Source organism: Anopheles nili, chromosome 2, assembly GCF_943737925.1.
Source record: "Anopheles nili chromosome 2, idAnoNiliSN_F5_01, whole genome shotgun sequence".
NCBI classification, from domain to species: Eukaryota; Metazoa; Arthropoda; class Insecta; order Diptera; family Culicidae; genus Anopheles; species Anopheles nili.
The window spans coordinates 25,138,532-25,159,804 of record NC_071291.1 but is presented as its reverse complement, the minus strand read 5'-3'; the positions used below and the strand labels follow the sequence as shown (position 1 = coordinate 25,159,804).

At 47.3% G+C, this 21,273-nt stretch overlaps 5 protein-coding genes across 5 annotated transcripts; 2 read left to right on the top strand and 3 right to left on the bottom strand.

Moving 5' to 3' along the window:
* Positions 1 to 3,132: 3,132 nt before the first annotated feature.
* Positions 3,133 to 6,655, bottom strand: LOC128732070 (vam6/Vps39-like protein). Its single transcript, XM_053825232.1, has 7 exons — positions 6,586 to 6,655; positions 6,230 to 6,507; positions 5,955 to 6,158; positions 5,343 to 5,885; positions 4,367 to 5,271; positions 4,145 to 4,290; positions 3,133 to 3,689 (listed from the first exon to the last, which is right to left on the bottom strand). Exons 1-7 carry the CDS (start codon positions 6,653 to 6,655, stop codon positions 3,133 to 3,135), a joined length of 2,703 nt encoding a protein of 900 aa, XP_053681207.1.
* An 847-nt stretch (positions 6,656 to 7,502) lies between these two features.
* On the top strand, positions 7,503 to 8,579 carry LOC128721525 (probable transcriptional regulatory protein Teth514_1449). The gene is made up of 4 exons (XM_053815287.1): positions 7,503 to 7,710; positions 7,791 to 8,034; positions 8,108 to 8,276; positions 8,339 to 8,579. The coding sequence occupies exons 1-4, from the start codon at positions 7,503 to 7,505 to the stop codon at positions 8,546 to 8,548; spliced, it is 831 nt and encodes a 276-aa protein (XP_053671262.1). The 3' UTR covers positions 8,549 to 8,579.
* Positions 8,558 to 9,728, bottom strand: LOC128721526 (triosephosphate isomerase). Its single transcript, XM_053815288.1, has 2 exons — positions 9,665 to 9,728; positions 8,558 to 9,570 (listed from the first exon to the last, which is right to left on the bottom strand). Exon 2 carries the CDS (start codon positions 9,498 to 9,500, stop codon positions 8,757 to 8,759), a length of 744 nt encoding a protein of 247 aa, XP_053671263.1. The 5' UTR covers positions 9,501 to 9,570; positions 9,665 to 9,728; the 3' UTR covers positions 8,558 to 8,756.
* A 4,211-nt stretch (positions 9,729 to 13,939) lies between these two features.
* Positions 13,940 to 14,982, top strand: LOC128731310 (prolyl 4-hydroxylase subunit alpha-1-like). The gene is made up of 2 exons (XM_053824420.1): positions 13,940 to 14,559; positions 14,634 to 14,982. Exons 1-2 carry the CDS (start codon positions 13,966 to 13,968, stop codon positions 14,856 to 14,858), a joined length of 819 nt encoding a protein of 272 aa, XP_053680395.1. The 5' UTR covers positions 13,940 to 13,965; the 3' UTR covers positions 14,859 to 14,982.
* Positions 14,983 to 15,687: 705 nt separating this feature from the next.
* LOC128720251 (pickpocket protein 28-like) lies at positions 15,688 to 19,046 on the bottom strand. Its single transcript, XM_053813914.1, has 6 exons — positions 18,519 to 19,046; positions 18,313 to 18,464; positions 17,542 to 17,660; positions 17,299 to 17,486; positions 16,195 to 16,399; positions 15,688 to 16,124 (listed from the first exon to the last, which is right to left on the bottom strand). The coding sequence occupies exons 1-6, from the start codon at positions 19,044 to 19,046 to the stop codon at positions 15,688 to 15,690; spliced, it is 1,629 nt and encodes a 542-aa protein (XP_053669889.1).
* Between the last annotated feature and the right edge of the window lie 2,227 nt (positions 19,047 to 21,273).

Below are 21,273 nucleotides of genomic sequence, written 5' to 3'. Positions count from 1 at the left end.
AAAAGGGAACATTTTACGGTGCGTTCGCAATTTTCCTCGTCGAAGTCTTGCTCGAAGAAGATTAGAAGATTCATAATTACTATGCTATACTATACACTGAAATATATACTGAAATAAACAATTTTTTAATAGCTCTTTTTCAATTTGGGCTTGAGCGCATATAACAATTTTTTAGCTTATGGATGACTAAAATGTTCAAATTAATCTAAAATGATTAAATTTTAAGAATGAAAAAAAAACGGGTTCATTGAGACAAAATTTAAATTTGACTGTTTCATTACATTCCATCTGGACATTTTCCCATCGCAAAAGAGATGAAGAATTTAATTAAAAATCGTTAAATTGTTTACAAATTTAGGTCTTTCATGAAACATCTTACACGCGGAAACCCAAGGTAAACGATGTTTCAACGATTCACGGCACACAGAAGCAATTTATCAGCAGTGAATATTAAACTTGGGGAAATAAATTTAAATGAATCGATTACGATCTAGGCAAGTTGCATGAAACAGCAGCATTTTCAATCAGTAAAAATTAATAAAGCATTCAACTCGCCACTCATTATACAAATGTTTCCTTTTGAAAGCGGTTATTTGCCTTGAATTTTGAACAAATGCATATAATTTTTTTTAACTATATTCCGACAAATGAAATTCACATGCCTTTTAAGTGAGAACGAATAATACAGGGCGAATAATAAAAGCCATAAAGTATCAGTGTATTGAATGTTTTTGTTGTAAATTCCGCACAAATAATTCTTCTCAATTCGGCAGCCCATTTTCTTCGCTACAAACCACAAAATCTTGGTTCCTTTTTTCCTTCCAAAATCGTTTCGAACATTTTCTATCAATGTTCGTTATTTTTCCATCAACACAACGTGAAACTTGTCCATTCAGCGTGTTTCAATATTTGTTTCTCTTGCTTGCTCACCCCAGCGGAGCGAGCACAGCGTCCGCGAAATGGCACCCAAAAACATTATCAATAATTTTGAGCGTAGCGAAATTGATTTCCTCGAGCTGTTTTCCTTTTTTCCTTCTCTCACCCACTGCGCGCTAAAAAAGCGCTGCAAATGCGGAAAATCCCCTCCCGCTGGGTGGCGAAGAAAAACCTTCGCCCAGTAATGGTCACGCACCGAGTAACAGGAAACGGATGGCGGGTGGCGTAGGCGTCGGCGGTGCCAGCGAAGAAAGAATGGCCGTTTTATGTATCCTTTTTTTTTTACTTTTGCCTTACTTTTTTCCACCCCTCGGGCGGCGCGCTTCGGTTTCAGCCCTTTAGACCAACCGAAAGGGAAGAAGGTACGCGCATGGCATTCAGGTCCTTCTTAACCTCGTGCTTTTTTTTTGTTTCACTTCCTTTTCTCGAACCCTTATATCTTTTTCTTTTTTAATTCCCCCTGCGCGCAATCAACCGCCCGTCAGGCGTGCCCTTTCCTAAGACAACGGTCTAAGGGTTTCGCTTCACAAGGGCTACTAAGAGGGGTTCGCTTGGTGAGCTGTTTGACATGTTTCTCATCATCACTGGTCGAGCGAAAGGGTGGCTGCGTTTGGGTTGCCATGGTCACATTAACGACAACCTGGCGCAAACGTGGTGCGGTTGAGCGTTTATTTTTTCTTACCGTGCTTTCTTAGATGTCCTTGTCGGTTTCTCCATCGGGTGCAGATTTGCATGCCATCCGCAGAGCATCTTTTCCGCTTGGCGAAGGAAATTTATACTTTTCGGACAACCCCTAGCGGGTTCGTTTTCCTTCGTCCCATGACCATGGCGACCGGCTCGTCCATCCTGCGGGCTGCTGTTGGGGTCCTCGGTTTTGGTGCATAAATTAGGCACACAATGACCTTTTCCTCTCGGCCGGTGTGAGCGTCCCGTTTTCCCCCGGGGGAAGCAGGCCAGTCTAGCTTCCGGCGGGCCGCCTGGTCACCCCAGCGGGTCCCGTCGGCCCTAGCTGTCCTCCCAAGGTAAAGGGTTAGAACTGGTTTGCAAGATTGCATTTCACCTGAGCCGAAAAAAAAAAATTCGTTCGCTCACAATCTTCGATTGCCTTCCAAAAAAGGGACATGGGACGAAAACTGGTTTGCCGATGGACCCACGGGCAGGACAAAGGATAACGGTCGACGGGCGAATTGTGGGAAAACCGGTTCCAGGATTTCCCGCGGCCCGGTGGACATGTTTGGGAAAGGGATGCGCTGCAACGGTCGGCCAACCCCTGGACGAACCCCGTTCGGACGGTCCAGAGGCACCAGATGGTTGCGTGGCCTACCCCTTTTGGCGGGGCCTCGGTCAGCTAACAATGCCCGTTATCCTGGCAGAGGGACACGGCCTGCAGCCGGATAAATTAGTAACGTGAATACGTGAGCACGACCTGTAATGCCGATGGGCGCCGGGCCGTTGTGGGTCATTATCGCCGGAAAAACCCGTTCCTTACGTATGTGGCCGCTGAAACCGGATTCTGCTCACCCGGGCCTGTTTTGATTGAATGTTTTTGGACCAGCTCACGTTTGATATGATCTTCGCGCTGGGTCGCTTGAGCGGGATTGTTCGATGAAAAACCGACCGGCTGGCGGATAGCGTAGAAGAACATAATTCTACACGACGACAACGAAGCGCCGAAGTGAAACCACATTGGTAGTTTCATGTTTTGAGAGCATTCAAACGACAAGCAGTCATCTGTGATTTGTGCTACCGTAGAAACATCGAAAACACCGGAACACTTTTGCATAGGTACATCGAATACATTCAAATAATATTTGGAATTTAAATTATATCTGATTTTTGAAGTAGTTTTTATAAGAACAATCAAACAAATAATAAGAACTTATTTTACATTACTTTGTTTTTGACAGAAATTATGAATTGTTGGATCTAATAAAATTATGCTACCGTTTTTCATTCTTTTTGAGAATCAGGCGCCAAGCGATCTGAGTAAATATTATTTCCGTTGTGATTTTGATGTATAAAAATAATGGTGGGTAAATTAAATGGAGGAAACAAACAAAAATGGAGAAAGCTTTACAACAGTGAATGCAGAGAACGAGTATAGCTTTATTGGTGCACATCAATTATAGCAGCACATATTTTTATTGGTTTGTATTAGCAGTGGTGACATGAGAATGCCTGGCAGTATCCAACATTTCAACTAAGTATCCGATCCTGGCAGGAAAAGTGCACTATTACCCCGTCGGGCAGCCTTACAAAAGCGCTCTGGTTGCTAAACTTCTTCTTACAAACTGCACACACGCTAAGATCGGTCACGAGAAAGTGTTTCGATTCGCACAGCATCTTCTGTTCCATAATCTGCAGATGCTCGGCATAGTACAGCCCCTTCAGGACCTGAGCCCGTTGCTTTTTCTCGAGATAGAACTTCAGCGCGTTTTCCAGAAACTGCTTGATGCGCACCAGCGGGATGCTGTCGGGTAGGATCTGCAACGCCGCGTACGGGTTGATTTTTTCCGCGTGCTTCTCCAAAATGCTGACGACCATATCGTGATCAGGCACTTGACACCGCGGGTGCAGCGCCACATCGCTGTAAGGCGGTGCCGTCGGTGGTGTAAGAATGATTTTCATTAGTGTCACGTAGACGTCGCAGTTCTGCGGGTCATTTGCATCATACACGTCGTCGCAGTATGCAAGTCCCTTCTCAAAGTCACCCAGTATTTGCACGAATATCGCTAATGCTTTCTCGTGTTTGCCTGTGGAAAGGAAGTAATAAGCGGATAATTAGTGAGCAAACGCAATCATTTACAAGATTTGTCGTCCTAGAACCCTTTACGGTCAAGCACCGTTTTTAAACAATTTCGATTCTTAGCGGAGGCATCAACGACTCCACTCCGTCTCAATTTCATCTATTACGCTCTCATTGATTGATCGTTTTCATAGATTAATTACTATCTAATTACTGGCCCAATCTGAAGAGGCTTGTAACTGACCAAATACCCATCATAATTCGAACAGCAGCTCGCCTTATGTACGAAGATGTGTCGGTGGCTAGCCATTTCTTGGTAATACTTATCATGGTTCCGAGTACCTCTAGAGGACTTCGTTACAATTTTGTGTGTCGTCTGAACTCTCGCACCCTTTTCTACTCTCTTTCACTCCGCAATGTAAATATTGTTTCATGTAATTTATAATTGGAACAGCACCTTACCTAGTCTTCCCAGAATAATGGCTCGCTCCTCGAACATGTCCGTGTACGGAAATTCTCCTAGAACCTTTTCCGCGTGGTAGTACTTGGACTTTTTAAGGAACATCAATAGTTTTTCTCTCGTTTCATCCATTTCTGCTTTTTTTGACCTATAAAAAACATATAAATTTAATCATTTCATATATTCATTGGCACTTTTGTTTAACAAGCAAGGTAGCTACTTACAAATTGCTGCTCAGCTCTGGATCGTTTTTCAGCGTAGTCAACTTTTCGCGATATTGCTGAATAAGAATATTATGGAACAACGCCTTTTCCTCATTCCATACGTTGATGATATGCTCCAAATAGCGGATAACTAGCATTCGGTGATCCTTTAGTAAGAAATCAAGAACTTCTGCCCGCGGGAGGTTCTTCACCTCCGGCATTTCTTCGATAAACACTTTCAATCCATCGTCGGGGTGTTTAGCCAACACCCACCCAGAGAACTCAAATATAAGCTGCTTGAATTCGGACCCTAGCTGTTGGAGGTATTGAATCGTTCTTTCATGTCCAACCAAGGGGGAATCAGGAATATCCGCTTGCGTGTGCAGAAGCTGCAGTGCACGCTTATGTTGACCCTTCGTTTGGTAGAGGATGATGAGCTCGACGAACTTTTCGTGTTTTTTTAGTACCCGTTCTGATTCTTCTAAATAACAATGGTTCATGCGCAACACCGGAGCAATTAGTGAATCATTTGTTAGTAGGTAGCATTTTAGCAGGGTCGTATCGATGATCGCAAGCAGCGCCATTACATTCTTGTCCGTCGTTCCATCCGCGTTCGTCTTGCCGCCTTTGCGTAGTGGGAAGCGTTTGTCTGCTAGGTAGTTAATCAATGCCAAAATGCCTTTTTCCAATTCTTTTTCGTCTAGAACCGGAGCCGGCTTGTCGGAGTAAAGACTCAGTTTGTTTTTGCAACTGTCCGGTAGCAGATCTGGGAATAGGCGTATCACATCGATCGGATCGGTATCTAACTGGGCGAATTCTTGCATTGACTCTCGAAAGTGCTTGTTCACGAATAGGTTATATGCGTGCCGGGTTTGAATTTCGTTTATTTTCGTTGCTTTGAATTCTGGACTTTCATCGGATATATGCTGTGAAGAAGAATAAAACCAAATTAATGCGCTTGTCGATCGTTCTTGCGTTTTAAACGCCTTTAACAAACCGTCAATTTCAAAGCCAGCTGGAAGTTTTCTTCTTGCAGCAAATGTTCTCGTTGTTTGGAAATATCCACAGCCTGTATGCACCACAAATGCGAAACCGAGGCCACGTACAGCAAGCCCTGCTTGCCGCGTACCAAAAATCGCGCCTTATGTAGTTGTGGAATGCTCTGTATCAGTGTGCCTTTATCCTGCACGTTTTCAAACACACGCACCTCTATTGCGTCATTGATCAGTCCTACTGCATATGGGTCATCCCAAACCAGGCACTGGAATGGCTCACTCCAGATCAATGACTTCAGATTCATTGTTCGTTTGGCTGCGTCAGCCTTTGCGGAAGCCATTGTGTCGGTGGGTTTAACCGAACCAGACATATTGTTGGGTCCTTCACGATCGTCTGCCCGATACTTTTCCGTGTAGATAGTAATAAGAAATTCATCTTTCACCACGGCAAACACGCTATCCTCAATCAGCGTTATGCATGGTTCAATAGTTTTTGAGGAGCTTGTGGGAAAGAGATCGACTTTTCGAGGCTGAGCGCCCGACATCTGCAAAGGAGATAAATCGTTAAACAAAATGGGTATCTCTTGCACTTTTGCCACGTTCTGTGCACTTACATCATACAGGACGTACTCCGTCTTGTAACCGACGCAGATGAAATTGTTGTTCCAAGCGACGGTTTTTGGCACATCGTTCAAATCTATCTCGCAGTCCAGCGAGAGCAACAAGTTCTGCTTCCAGTAATAACACTGCAGCTTTCGTTTCACGGCCACACACACGCGGCAGACAATCTTGATTTCACTTGTTAACGATTTGGAGCGCTGTAAAAGAAAACGGATAAAGTTGAATCCCTCCGAGTGTGTAGACTGGAGCAATCAAAACAAAACTAAACCTTTATGTCTAAAGCAAACACGTTTGCACCTTTCGTGCGTTGGGCGGCATGAATTAAAGGGAACCCATGCCGGCTGAAATCGTTCACGTTCAGCATACCATCCGTCAGACTGAATAGCATCGTATATTCTGGAATAACATCAATCTGAGTGATTGGCTTTTTGCTGAAGTTTTTATCATATTGCAGCAGCTGCAGATCAAGCTTATTAGTATCCGAATTTTTCTCAAATGAATACATCAATAGATGCCCTTGCCGGGTCCCCAGAATGAGTTTGTTATCTGAAAAGAAAAAAATAAATAAACAATGATTCATCATGTCCTCCCATTAATAGGTGGTTTTTGTAATCGAAATCTTACCAAAACCCGTCATCGACTCAATTTGCACGGAGATTTTCTCCGGCGGGTAAACAATATAAGCCTCATGCATGTTTTAGCTGAGGCGAATAACCCGGTGAAGAACTAATTGCTAGAACTTAGATAATTATTGTTGTCTAGCCCAATCAGTGTATTGGGTGGAAATCCAAGTTAATAAACTGTCCACACTTCTCAAACAATTAGTACACACACTATTGTTGCATTTTTACTTATATAATGGATATGATTTTAGGAAAACCCTGTCCTACGTTCACACATGATTATTTCAATGAGTAGTTTAGATGATTTATTTTGTTTTCCTTAAATTTTTGTAAACAGTAATGTTGACAACATACTGTACCCTGTATTATATGTTTACATTCGAACGTGCAACACTCTTCTTTGTTACGGTTAGAGAAATGGTTGAATACGCATAGTAAAATAATATTAGGTTAATGAACCAAAATATAGTGCGCAAAGTAAATCATACTATAGTTGAAAAAATCAGAAACTGGACAGACGAACATTGTAATAACATTTTGGAAACGATCGAATCTTAAGGATCATTTTTGAAAATGAATTGAAATGTTTCATTGAATGAGTTTAAATGAGCTGCTGTAACAGTATCGTTATGATTTACATAAATCAAAAGATAATTCAGTATAATGAATGCTTTAATATAGCTCGTGAACTTATTATAATTTCAAACTGTCCTAAAAGTAAAAAGAGAAAGTAAAAGGTCCTTCGAGTTGGAGTAGGGTGAAATATTTCATGAAGCTGTCACATTTGATGCAATCCGGTATTCGGATCAAAACATTCGTTATGTCACGGCAAATTCATAAACATAATATGAGATAATATTTATATTAATTTAATATAGCGAGAAATATACCATACAAAGGTGATCATTATAGTGAAGAATGTTATCGGCTGCTGTAGGACAGTTAGCAAGGGCTGTGAAAGTACGTCTCCATGCTTATCCAATTTCTCGGAGTTTTCATCGCGGTCACACGCTCAACGCGGGCCATTCGAAATGGCAAAATATCCGACACGTGAAGGCACTGAACGATGGGCGAAAGGCGGTATTATTCATTAAATTAGCTCGACAAATTAGGTTTGCTGTGCAAGGTATAAAAATGTCTGCTGTAACCAACAATTCATCGTTTGTTTCACGACCGATTTTTAAATACGAACATTGAATTTTACAGCCGGTGGACCAAACCCTGGTGTAAACAATGTACTGCGGGCAGTGATCGACGAAGCTCTGAAGAAAAATATGCCCAACGCCACCATTCAAGGTATCCTGAAGAAATGCTCGACACAATCGGCAGAGCTGAAGAAATATACACTTGAAATTAAGGCACTGGATCAGGTAAATGTGATATGCGTGCTTTACACGGATCGATTCACCCAGTTGAAGATGGAAATGGCCACTATTCTACGGAAGAACTTGTGAGTAGAACAAAGGACCGCTATAGACGCTCGAAAATAGATGCATGTGATGGGTTTTTTTTCACTTTTGCAGTGCGCTTTTCATCGATACCATGCATGGTTTCGATGAGAAAGGCTTTATCGAAGCAATACCCCCTGCTGAAGTGCAGACCGAGCACCTGTTGTCGGTTTGCACCGACCATGCGATCGACACAGGTGCTGAGGATATTGAAGTGATGGACGAGAACAACCGGCTGATAAGGGTAGCTTGATAGCGATAAGCTCGTGTAGGTGTGATTTGATGGTAACATTTGATTATTTTCAGTTCTTATGTGACCCACGGGATTTGGATAAGGTGAAAAAGGAGCTAGAAAAGCTAAACTACAACGTCGAGCATTGTGATCATGCGTTTTTCCCTAAGTCCACGGTTAAGCTCAATCCCGACGCGATGCAAGTGTACGAGAAGCTGAAAGAGAAATTGAAAGCCATGGAAGGTGTGGAAGATATTTACGACAATGTGGAAGCAGCACCTTAACCTCGGACAAATACAGCACGATTTCACTGTTACAAGCTTTTATTGAACGCAGTTACTTTTGGTTTTAATGCTTAAACGTAACAATTTAATCAGTGCATGCACCACTGGCGTAGTGGGTTACTTAAAATAATACGAGACATAACACACATCGGAGTGGGATTGCGTGACTCCCAGCAAAACTACTAACGTTCAGCAGTCCCTAGCTGTCCTACTGCTTGGCGTTGACGATCTGAACGAACTCCGGCTTTAGCGAGGCACCGCCCACTAGGAATCCATCGATGTCGGGCTTGGCAGCAAGCTCGCGGCAGTTAGCAGCCGTTACCGAACCACCGTATTGAATACGGATCGAGTTCGACACGTCGGCGGACACGTTTTCGGTGAACCACTTGCGGAGCGCGGCGTGAACTTCCTGTGCTTGCTCCGGAGTGGCCGTTTTGCCAGTGCCGATGGCCCATACCGGTTCGTACGCAATCACGACATTGCTCCAGTCCTTCACCTGGGCGGCGATGGCTTTCGTCTGTCGGAAGCACACTGCCTCCGTTTGACCGGCTTCACGCTCCTGCAGCGTTTCGCCAATACAAGCAATGACCTTCAATCCTTCGGCAAGGGCATGGGCGACTTTCTCCGCGATCAGTTCATCGGTCTCGCCGAAAATGGCCCGGCGTTCCGAGTGGCCCAAAATGACCCAGCCCAGTCCGAGATCTTTCAGCATGGCGGGCGAAATTTCTCCGGTGAAGGCGCCCTTCGCAACCTTGTAGCTATTTTGCGCCGCGACGCCGATCGTTTCCGGCAACTGGGAGCGGGCAAGCGAGAGATAGGGGGCTGGGCAGCCGACGACCACCTCGGTGTTGGGGTCGAGCGGACCGGCGGACAGAACTTTGCACAGCTCGGCGATGCTGGCTTTGTCGCCATTCATCTTCCAGTTGCCTCCAACGCAGAACTTACGACCCATGGTGCTTCTCGATTAGGCGATGAGATAATGGAACACGAAACTTGTGCACACGCAATGTGTTATGGCCTCACTGTGGAGCGGAATGAAAATAAGTTCCACAACCCGACGGGGAATATTAGCGCTTATCTGGGAGAGGGCAGTGTCAAAGGTAAGAAAATACCAACATTAACAACACCGTTGCATAAATCGGCACACACAACCTTCGTTATTTGCTATGATTCAAAAAATATACGGCTGATAAAAAAAGATTCGAGATTGCATTTGGCTGTTGACCTTCAGTTAACCTCCGCTGTCTCAAACGTCGAATAAAAATCGTTTATTCATCGTTTAATTTAACTAACTACAGCTTGTTCGGAGTGTGAATTCGAATAAGAAAATTATACTTAATTTCATATTGTTATTGATATGTTTTTGCGATTAAACTTTAAAGAAGTATCCCAAAAGCAATAGTGGAACGAACCTTTTACAATGATAATATAAATATTGGACATCTTTATTCATAGAATGAAGGTGATTTGGGATTGTATCCCAGACGTTGTTTATAATTTGTGTCTGCAATAAATTAAAATGTCTCCAAAATTATGTACGCTTTTAGTCAATTTAGTAATCAACCCAAGCATTAATACACTAATCTTTGAAATACATTGTTTATCGTGTGTCCTGTGTTGCTGCAATTGAATAATTTCCGGTTTTCGAATATAGCTGGATACATGCTATAAAGCTCTCTTTATCGCTGTTGCGCACCCCTCAGAAAGTCTACAAATATCCTTTTTGATTTTCTCTCCCATAAACGATAAAATTTAAAGTCGGTAACTGATACATTTGATACTGTTTTTACAATTGAAATTTAATTATCCATGTTTTATTGAATGAACATTCACAATATTATAAAATAATCCATTTTCGCTTAGTCAAATTATCTTCAAAAAAAGAAAGACTCCAGCTATTCTATGAACAAAAAATTTGCTATTTGCATTTCGAACAGATTAACCAATAATTTGTAATACCAAAATTTTAACATATCTACAATTTTGGAATCGTTGGTGCTCCATTGGAAAGCTATATAAAGTTGTAACAACGAAATAATCTATTTTTTTTGTGATATGCTACCGCAGCATCCAACGGGACCGACAGATTATTCCGGAAATCACACAACGGAAGCGTAATCCTTTCGTTGCTTCCGGATGGGTGGAAACACATTTGACTGCGCTAGTGTACGTGAATGTTTCGCTCATCATCTGAATCCAGCAAGAGTGGGTATCGCGCGCACGGTCCGGCAGGAAATTTAACTTGTTTGTGCAACACTCACTGAGGTCGATCCGCCAGGATGTACAACTTGCAGATGAAAAATGCTTTGAAATATAGGTAATATTTTATTCATCACTCCGCTCGGTTTCGTCGAGGGTTTCCTTTTTTCTTTCCTGGCGTTAAGGAAGCAGTTCCATGGGCCGTGGTATCCCTTGCCACGGTGAAGAGCGGCAGAACGGTGGAATAGGAGACGAACCTACACTCCTTCCCGGGCGTATCTGTTTGCCGGAGATTCGTGTTGCAAAACAGCGGTATTTTCAACACGTAAATTCGCACGTCCCGCTCCACCGGCCGTGCAATCCATCAGCTCAACCGACCGTCGGATTTAGCCGCTCGCTTACATGCACGTACTAGAAGAGCCGATAAATAGGACCGTATACGCTCTCAGCCTCTTATCGTGGTGTTTGGTGAGGCATACAGCACGCAACAGGGCGTGCCAGGCGGTGAGAGCAGCTCGGATAAATATAATATTCGTCCTGGCAAACACTTCTTCGCCGTCACCACCCTACGCTAGCCCCTCGACGTCCCAAGCCGGCGAGGGAGGTTTCATTTTTCACCCCCAAAATACACCTGCCACCGTACCCATGGCAATTGGGAGCGAGCCGGCTTTAATCTCGCCGGAGGTTGGGTTGTTATGGTCGGGAAAACGCCATGGTTGAATCGGTGGCTCCCATGCGGACCGTAAAAATTAGAGCCCGATGTGGAAGTGTCCCTCGACACTCCATCTGTTACCGGTCTCTATTTAAACCGGACGGGGCGCTTCCCGTACGGGCTGTTGCTTTTTAATCAGATATGAGCAGAGTTGTCATTCCGTAAGTGGACCCGGCATTCGGTGGAGCAGCAAACGCTTCAGCAAGCTTCTCAAAGGATGCAAAGTCGAAGCACTGCCCGGTGCCGTGTCCTTCCCGGTACGCTCAGTGCTCGAGCGCCCTTTTTGCTTCCCTGCGCATAGATACAGCAAAAAACAGCACACTGCCGCTCGAACGTAGCAATAAAACATCACTCAATCGAGCTGCCGACGCTGGTGGAATGAAATTAAGTTTGCTTTAAATGCTGATAGCCGAATGCCGGGTTCGTTTGTGTTACAAGCTTGAGTGCTTGGATTCCAGGGAGTGCCTTTGGAATGTTTTCGTAGGGCAACATTCCCGCCGGTCGAGACGATGCATGGTTTGCTGCGTTTGTCTAGGATGCTGAGGCCCGGTACGGTTATGCCGACAATCGGTAGGACCTTCTAGGACGGATGTGTTGTTAGCGTATTGATGCGCTGAACCGTCGTCGTCGTCGTCCTCGTCGTCGTGCGTAGTACGAACTGCGCTATTGTTGCTTCTGCCCAACCGTGTCCTGCCGAAAGGACGACGACGTACCTAACAATGTTTACCACCTGGGCCGGACTCGCATGTGATATTATCTTTATCGACCATCCATTATAGATTGAAACAATCTTCCATTTCCGTTCCGTTGACACACTGCTGATTGATTCTGGGCAGGACGAGAATGAAGAGATTTCCGGCGTTTCATCGAACCATGCACCAGCGAAAGGACGTTTGCTTGCGTATCCACGTTGAAGCGTCTCAAGCGTTACCGGTGTGCATCAATTTGTGAGCCGTGTTGGCTCAACATCGATAATGCACGTGAACGGTGCTCGCATCCGGTGCAAGGCGTCCATCAAACGAATGCAGTTTCGCAACCTCAAAAGCGTTCGCTGATCGATCGATTGATCGCAGGACAGCTCGTTGAATCACGCTTCAATCGTGATGCCGGGTTGCTACCGCGTGAGTAAACCTGCGCCTGACCAGGGAAGATTCGATTAATAAAACAAAAGAAAAGCAAAAAAAATAGAGCGATACAACGGCCCTATTTCTAAGCGAAATTATGAAAAAGGGCGCACGCCGCTCCGGTCAATATTTGCACAAATGGGAACCAACCCGAAGCAAAACGCAAACATGAGCACGGTTTCATGCCTCCCGGTGCGATCCCGCACCCGGGTTGCGGGTGTTCGGTTACACCCACCCGAGGGGGAGGTTGGAAAAACACAGCACGAAACATTAGACCCCGCCCGGTGGGTGGAAAATTGTAAAAGAAGCAACAAAAGGAAGCCCTCGGCGGCCTGATCAGGTCCTAGCGCTGGGCCTATGGGGTTGACTGGGTGAATCCTAGGAATCCTTTCAACCCCCCGAACAGGGTGGTGTCCTTCATGCGTCGTCACCGGCATGCATGGGCGGGCTGGTGGATTGGGAAAACAATTTATCGAAGGCACATTTATCGTTATGATTGGATTTCATAACAACTAAATATTTCATGCATTTCATTCGATTCATTCCACCCCAGTTATGCTGAGCGTATGGGATACCATGGGGGGGGGGGGGGGTGCGAGTCCTTGATGGCTGGCAGGACACTCGACAATGGAAGCACGGCAAAAAAAGAAAACAAAGCCCACGTGCAAACCGTGGCGTGGATGAATGCAAATGCACTTCGCGAGAGTGATCAATTCCCGGCGTCGGGGTGCATGCGAAATGAAGTGCACGCGACTTGGGGTCAGGGATATCCTTTTTTTTGTGTTTCGCTCTTTCTTTCTCTCGCATGATTGTGCCACCGATTTGTCTCCCTCTCGTATCACGATGCGAGCGTGGCTTTTCCGATGCGAGCTCACCCACAGCTCGACCGATTGCCGACCGGGTTGGGATTGGAATTTATATTGATTCCAGTTGCAGCTGCCCGGATCGAGCCGGCTGTATGGGATAGGTAGGCTTTTCCATAGCTCCACGGGGTGGGTGTTTTATATTTGGCGCGCTCTGTTGCGGCGGGTGGAAAAAAAAAGCAGCAACCACCTTCAGCATCCAACCCCCATCGGAGGTTGTTTGTGTCACATGGTGGGTTTTGCTTCGAGTGTTGGTGTTGCTGCCATTCTGACAATCGGGAAACGGGCACTTCAGCGTGCTGTAGTAGATGTTGTCTCAGACTCGCACTTGTCGACGAGGGCGCGCGCGCGGGAACTGAGATATAAATCGCGCATATTTGGTGTTGGTGTTTGATCAAGTGCTCGGAATGGGTCGCTCCTAACCCGACACGTCGCTGTTCGAATGGGTCGTCTGTAACCGTCGTCTCATTCGAACGTATTTCGGTGTCGCTAGAGCCTCAGAACAGTGGCGTGTGGAAAATGGTAGCTCGGATAGGATGGTGCTTCGTGGGTCTCGCAATGCTCTGGTCAGTCGTTTGCGCTGAACCGGAAGCAGACGACCAAGAGCCCATTAAGATCCAGTTCGATCCGTACATGGAGTTGTGCCGTGGAACGTACGAGCGTTCACCCGCGCTAACGAGCGTGCTCTACTGTTGGTATGACGTGCGAAATGCGTACGGTACGATCGCCCCGTCCAAGGTGGAAATGATCAACGTTAACCCGTTCGTGGCGCTGTTCCATGGCATCCTGTACGAGGGTGAAATCAGTCAGCTGCAGGCGCTGGGTGATTCGCACATTAAACGCTCCGGTCTGACCAACGATAGCTGGTTGCCGGTGTTCTACGAGGATCATCAGACGTACACGCTGCACGATCGGGATCACCCTGTGGTGCAACGGTTGACGCACCGTGTCGAACAGGTGACTGGGTTGAGCTGTGAGTCGGCGGAGGACCTGAAGGTGATCTACAACGAGGCTGGCGCGTACATAGCGTCCGACATGGACGCGATCCAGACTGAGGATGAACTGCGACGGTTCGCGTACGCCGGTGACCGGCTCGCATCGATGCTGTTCTTTGTAAGGAAGGATTTGAACAAAACAGTCCTGGCTATGGGTCACTAACGTAACATTTTTCTTCGTCATTCCCGCAGCTAAGCGATGTGGAGGAGGGTGGTTTTACCATTTTTCCCAAGCTACGGTTGACTATTCGCCCGCGCAAGGGTTCGGCCGCGTTCTGGTACAACCTGCAAAATACAGGCGAACCGAACGTGAAGATGCGCTACAGCAACTGCCCGATGCTGGAGGACTCGAAGTGGACGGCGAAGAAAATCATCCACACGCGGGGCAACGAGCTGCGTAACCCGTGCCGGCCCTAATTAGCTCCATCGACCGGTGGATGGTTCTTTGATCCAAAGCTCACGTGGGGATGGGAGGAATCCGGTCACCGCACGTGACGATTGGCCACTCGGGAAGCTCGGAAACTCGACAATAAACTCGACACACCCACGTGGGCTGTGTGAATCTGTTAAACACTTGTCCGTCATCGTACACGTGTTCTTCCGCTTGGTGTCACATTTCCGTTTCTGCTTCGGTTCGGACACCTTCCAGCTGGGGTTGGGTTTTTGGGGGTGACACGTTACATAAACCCGCCCCGAACTGGCCGGTGGTGTGATTCTGACGCTGACAAACGTACCCGGGATTTGCCATTGTTGTAGTGCAGAGGTTAAACCCGCTTTGGTAATGATTTATTCGCAATTTCCATCGTTTATATCACGCAGTCGGGTGCTGCAGCGGTTGCTTCGCTAGCACAAAATCCCGGTTGCTATACGGTTCCGGTGTTCGGTCATGGAGAATTTGTGGCTTTCTGCTACTGATGGATACATTTCTGCCAGAGTGCGTTGAACGCGAGGCAATAAGTGAGAAAAATGAAGTTACAGCTAATTCCACCACGCGCACGTGTGTCAGACAGACGGGTCTGGTTCGGATTAGGACATCCGATAAAGGGATGGTGATAAAAACTATCTCCTGCAGCCGCTCAGAAACAGTAACAGCAGCCAGTAACAAGGCAACCGGCAAGAGTTGTCCGGTGTTGGGTAAGTTAGCAGGAACACACCAGGGTGCTAATTGGGACGAAAAACATAGCGAACCGCTAGCTGCCGGTTTTTTGTTTCCACACCACCAAAATCCTTGCACACCACCAGTGACTCATTGGAGCAGCTCGAGCGCTGGCTGCCGGATCCTGGCACTCCACGTGCGGGTCACAAAAACCAACACCAACTGGCGACCAACGAAGTACACCGCCTCCGTAAGCGTTATCAGTGACATCCCGGCCATGATACCGAACATCCCACCGAAGTTGCTCACTATCTCGAACCAGTAGTACGCCACGTTCTGCTTGTACATCCACGTTTCCGGTTGACCGAAAAAGATCCGCACCACGGCCACCTCGGTTACGTCCGCGATCCCGGCCGTAATGCTGGCCCCATCCCGGCGCGACCGTATGAGGGGCAACTCCGAGGCCGTCACCTGGTACTTGCTCTCCGAGCACGGTGGCAAACACTCCGGACAGTAGAGCGATTCTTCCATCTCCTTCTCGAGACCCTGGATCTGCACGATGTTCGTGATCACGGTGGACCACTTGACTGTGGGCGGGAAAAACCAACCATGGGCCATTATTATCGGGTTTGTACCGCGCGCAAAGCCCACACTTACTCTTGTACTTGTTCAGGCAACCGATGTGCTGCAGATTGCAGGTCGTCACGGACCGACTGGCGGCGGCAGCTCCGGTTGATGGCATGAAAAAGGGCACACACTCGCACAGTGCCACCACGCTACGGAGGCGACACGCGGCCACGCAGTTGCTACGGCCGTAGTTGGCGCCGTACTTTAGCAGCTCGTTGCGAAACACGCACTGGCGCTGGTGGATTAAGGAAACGAAAGAACGAAACAAGCGTTAGCCGCGCATCCGCAGCGAGAGGCGTAAATAATCGTTATTTAAATGGCAGCCACACGCGCGCAGGCAGACAAGCGTGATAACGGACGGCATGCACGGGCATGCATAAATATCGTCCTGCGGTGTGTCCTGGCGCGAATGGCACGGTGGCCTCGTAACGATGCGGTTTTTGGGGCCACCCCTTTCGGTTGGTGTCTTTGAAGCGGCCACAAAACATGTTGTCTTTCTGGTTCGCCTCGCAGAAAGGATGCGGGTTTGTTAGGGTCAGTCGGTCGTCCTGGTTGTGCCGTGGTCGTAACCACGGTCGTACGTGAAATCGCAGGATTAACAATGCAATTATTTGCACACGCACACATGTTCGATATGGAGTACTGCCCACCGGAGACGGTAACATCCGGTGGGAGAAATGGGCATTTTTGGTGTTAAATGATGGGGCGATGGTGAGTCGGCAACTGCAGGTCGAAAGGGCATCGGAACGTTCGTCCTGTCCTCGCAGCAGCCCAGTTCCAATCGCATTCTAATTGGATTATGAGCTCGCTCGTTTTACACACTCCCCACTCCTCGATGTCCGTCCGGTCGGATCTACCTGGTTGAGTCGTGGAAAATAGCCCCCAAGCACGGTTCTCGATGGACGCGGAACCCAAAATTCCATTCCGGTGAAAGTATGTCCGGTGCAGGCTGCATTCCAGGACACCCGCCCGTGTCGGGCATTGAAAGCAGGGCTTCGAAATAAATTAATTACCTGCTTCCCGCGTGATTCCCGCTCGGATGCAAACCGCAGCGCCCATCGGTGCATCGGTGCTGCATCCTGCGAAAGAGGAACGAGCGAATCCGGCTGCAAAAAAAAAACGAAGGGATCTCACCTTCTGTCTCGAGTAGCGCAGCACGTCCGGTTCGCTGTTGATGGTGATGGCATCAACCCGAATGAACGTTTCCGTGCCCAGGTGGACGAACTGCTCGCTAACACCGCCGGCCGTGCTGTCGGGTGCCTCGTGGGGGTTGAAAATCTGGAGCTTTTCGTGGCAGCGAGAGAGAGAGAGAGAGTGAGAGAGAAAGAGACGCGGGTGAACGTTACATTGACGTGGGCGTGGGACGGTGGAACCGTACGTTGAAGCCGATGCTGTTGAACAAGTTGTAGAAATAGTCATTAGAGGAGCCATTCAGCAGGAGCACCAATCCCATTTCCGGTCCAGTGACGTCGAGGAAGTACGGTGAGGGATGAATCCTGTGGCGAAGGACGAGGAAAATTGCACCGGATGAGGAGGGTTTTCAATTTTCGGCACGTGGGTTTTGGATTATCCCCCATTCCCCATCGAGGTCTTCTCACAGTCACGTGATCACTTTTGGGAGGGGTGGATGAAAAAAAAACACACAAAATCCACCCCCCTAGTAGAAGTGGTTGTTTTAGGTTCGTGAGGGCGCCACTTTATCTTTGATTTTGTGTTTCCCGGGAAGCCAATCCCCGGTGGTTTGGCCACCTGCAGCGGCTCATTAGAAGGGGAAATGAAAATTGCACAAAACCCACGTCTCGTTTCGTGTACAGCACTTTGAAATTAGCATTGTTTTTTTTGCCTGCCAAGCATTTTCAAAACATGCCCTTTCATAGGGCAGCCAGTTCACCGGAAAAGGCTGTAATTTTCACCGCCTACTATTTGCTCGTACATATACCAATGCTCTATTCGGTGGATGCGCCCACCCGAAGCTAGGCGCAAGAAGAAAAGTTCCTCGGAATCCACGCCGTGCGCTAAACTACTCGAATTTACGCGGCGCTCCAAACGTGTAACAACTCGTAGTACAAAACTTTCCGTGCCATTTCACGTACCGTGCTGATAAAGAGAATAAACCCGCTCGCCCCAAAAGGGATGTCCGCTACTTACTCGTTGTCCTCGACGTGGCCAATAAAGTTAAACGTACAGCAAAATCCGTACTGCGTCCGACGCACCTCGATCATATCGTTCCGCAGCAGACACGGCAACTCTATGCTCTTCCAGAAGCACCGCAGCAGCATATCCTCGCAGCGTGGCGAAAGCTGCCGTGGCGGTGAAAAAGCTGACGCAAATCAACCCAGAAAGAACCTACCTACCCTGGCAAGCGTGTCCAGCGCGTTGTACATGCCGGTCGCATTACTGACGTCGTTCAGATCGAGAAACTCCTGGAACTTGGTCATCTGGTGCAGATTCTCGTGATCATAATCGTACAGCTTCCCAAGCAGCACGATCTGCTCGAGAAAGTAGCTCACATTCCGGCGTTCGGTGTCCCGTTCCGCCAACTGGCGGGCGTATCGGTACGCGGCCGTTCGCGAGATGCGATTGTTGCTGCACAACGAAACCGCCGGAAAGGGCACCAACTCGATCGGGTAGATCGTATCGTACAGGGTGGTGATGAGTGGGTTAGCCGTGAACTTACTCCACGCCGAGATGATGATCGCAACCAGTGTGGCTGCCTCGAGGATGAGCACCAGCAACCAGAACAGTCGTTCCCACACGCTGCGGTCTTTCTGTGCCAGCTGCCGGTAGCAGTGGGCTGTGATGGAACCGAACAACCGGAACAGCTCGGTCGTGAAGCTGTATCCTTGCCGGTGACGGTGTGTCCTTGATGATGGTGAATCCATGCCACTTGGGGTGGCCACCAAGCCGGAGCCGGATATGGCTGCCACTTCCGGATGGGTTCGTGCTTTCATCGGAAACGTTTCGATGCACTTTCGATGGTGAGTATTGAATCGGGACACGTGGCGTTTAATCCTTTTAATAACCACCAGCAGACTCTGGCCGGGTGGGGGGTGTGTGTGTGTGTGTGGTTTGCGTCTAGAGTCGAAATGAATGCGCTGTTTGAGGGAGTTTCGTCGAGAACGCGACGTCCTTCGACTGCCGGAGATCAAAGCCAGACTGCACGAGCACAGGTTCACTGACGACGAGAACGACGCCGACGAGTGTCCTTGGCGAGAACGCGCCAGCAGTGGGTGGAGGTTGATTGTTTTTACATCCTTGCTTTACAGTTCGGGACGCCCTTTTGGCATCAAATATTTACTCTACATGGGAAGCGAGCGATCCGCGGAAGCAATAGCAACGCCACATCCGGTTCGTTGGTACGCGCTGTCTCCTTGACGAGCGCGAATTGGACGCTTTTGGGACACGCGGATCGGGCCGGAATCATTACGGATGATTTGTATGGAAATAAATAACAACCCCCTTACCCGAAACCCGGGTGTGTCGGTTTCCGGTAATGACACGGTAGTATGTTCGCTCGCCGTTTGGGGTTGCAACGGCAAACGGGGCATTAATATTCATTCCACCTTGCAGAGCAACCTCGGGACCTACGCTGGGCTGGTGTACAAGGACGAACGTGAACCATTATCGGTGGCGAGTCATTGAGTGTATTGAAGTCGATCGGAGGGTTCTTTTTTGCGCTCAACCCTGGAGTTTGAGGCGTGTTTTTTTCATTATTTTACGAGCCAATAAAATGGTGTTCCGCGACGAAGCGAGGCGGTTTTATCGGCGCGTTAAATGGCGACGTACCTTTGAGTGAAGTGGGCGTCATCAGAGCGAGATCTGTGGATACAATTTCATTTCACTTTTGTAAAGTACCACAGCAAAATGCGAACAAACGTCTACTTGCGTGGGGACAACAGTTAGCTGGTGAGATAATAAAACACCTCATGCATGCATTATATGGTCATCATCGACATATTAGTTTCCCAAACGGACCCCATTGGCGAACACCGTGCGTTTATGTTTACAATCCAGGTTTGATTTTATTGTATCTCATGGGGTGTTGGGGTCGTTTAGTCGTTCGGTACATTTAAATTTTGCGTACGATGTAAAAGTTGCGGGTTTTTTCCGTTTTCTGCCGCCTGACGAATTCAAAAAAAAAAAAAAAAACAATTTCTCCATTCAAACCGACGCCAAGAGCACTTCGTAGTTCGCTTTGTTAAAGAATTGTAATAAATGGTATGCGTGTGAGTGTATGTGCGTGTTTTGCTTAATTATCGCAAGCGTACGGCTTAAGGACGAGCGTTATTTAGAAAGAAATTTCATTCTCCACGACGCAGAACGCGATCGCGATTTGTTTTTACACCATCGAACGAAGAGCAGTTATAAGCCAGCAGCGTACGGATGTAAAAGCTGGCATCGCACCGTAGCAATAAACGTGACGGTAATATATCAATAATACATAATACTCCTTAAAGTGACGAACAGATAGAAACACATTTGACACACGATTCGATACCTTTTGTTTTAGCTGAAACATCTAACAATAAGATTGCGCGCGTGGATTGCATAAATGTGCGTGTGTGTGCCGGGGTAAAATGACGAATGCTTACGCTGCTACGAGAATAAAGTACGTACATCGAAAAACTTAATCGCTAACAGTGAATAATAAACGTTATCGACTCCGCGCCACGCCACGCGTCCTTAATGTATAGACTTTAGAAATTTCCTTACGCCTAACACACATACACATCGAGAATGTCTCACTCTTGCGTTCACCCTAGCTTAAGTCCTTATCCGTAGTTCGTTTTGCGTTTTGATTTATGTAGCTTTTTCTTTAACTCTTTTTGGTTCGGGATTGCATTGGTGGTACTGCCCTCGTTAAAACATACCTTACTCCACCGCGTCAACTCGTCACGTCCTATTTTTATATGCGTACATTTATGCGGAAGGATCGAATAAAAACAGCCCAATCGAGCCCCCCTGGTCGAGCTGCTAGTACAAGAGGTTAAATAGTTTCCTGCTCCCTGTCAGCCTTGCGCTTCAGGCTGGTATCCGTAGTTGCTAAAAAAAGCCCACAAAATTGAAGTCTTCTTTTCCTTTTCTGGCAGACAGTAATGAAGACGTAGC

Excerpts from the sequence above, each read along its gene's own strand:
- LOC128732070 (XM_053825232.1), bottom strand. The coding sequence starts at position 6,655 with ATGCATGAGGCTTATATTGTTTACCCGCCGGAGAAAATCTCCGTGCAA. Across the intron at positions 5,886-5,954 it reads CGGAGTACGTCCTGTATGAT|ATGTCGGGCGCTCAGCCTCG; the intron begins GTAAGTGCACAG and ends TCTCCTTTGCAG. Across the intron at positions 4,291-4,366 it reads CCAGAGCTGAGCAGCAATTT|GTCAAAAAAAGCAGAAATGG; the intron begins GTAAGTAGCTAC and ends TGTTTTTTATAG.
- LOC128721525 (XM_053815287.1), top strand. The coding sequence starts at position 7,503 with ATGTTATCGGCTGCTGTAGGACAGTTAGCAAGGGCTGTGAAAGTACGT. Across the intron at positions 7,711-7,790 it reads AATTAGGTTTGCTGTGCAAG|CCGGTGGACCAAACCCTGGT; the intron begins GTATAAAAATGT and ends TGAATTTTACAG. Across the intron at positions 8,277-8,338 it reads AGAACAACCGGCTGATAAGG|TTCTTATGTGACCCACGGGA; the intron begins GTAGCTTGATAG and ends GATTATTTTCAG.
- LOC128721526 (XM_053815288.1), bottom strand. The coding sequence starts at position 9,500 with ATGGGTCGTAAGTTCTGCGTTGGAGGCAACTGGAAGATGAATGGCGAC.
- LOC128731310 (XM_053824420.1), top strand. The coding sequence starts at position 13,966 with ATGGTAGCTCGGATAGGATGGTGCTTCGTGGGTCTCGCAATGCTCTGG. Across the intron at positions 14,560-14,633 it reads TCGCATCGATGCTGTTCTTT|CTAAGCGATGTGGAGGAGGG; the intron begins GTAAGGAAGGAT and ends TCATTCCCGCAG.
- LOC128720251 (XM_053813914.1), bottom strand. The coding sequence starts at position 19,046 with ATGGATTCACCATCATCAAGGACACACCGTCACCGGCAAGGATACAGC. Across the intron at positions 16,400-17,298 it reads TGCGCTACTCGAGACAGAAG|CGCCAGTGCGTGTTTCGCAA; the intron begins GTGAGATCCCTT and ends TTAATCCACCAG. Across the intron at positions 16,125-16,194 it reads TTGCCTGAACAAGTACAAGA|TCAAGTGGTCCACCGTGATC; the intron begins GTAAGTGTGGGC and ends TCCCGCCCACAG.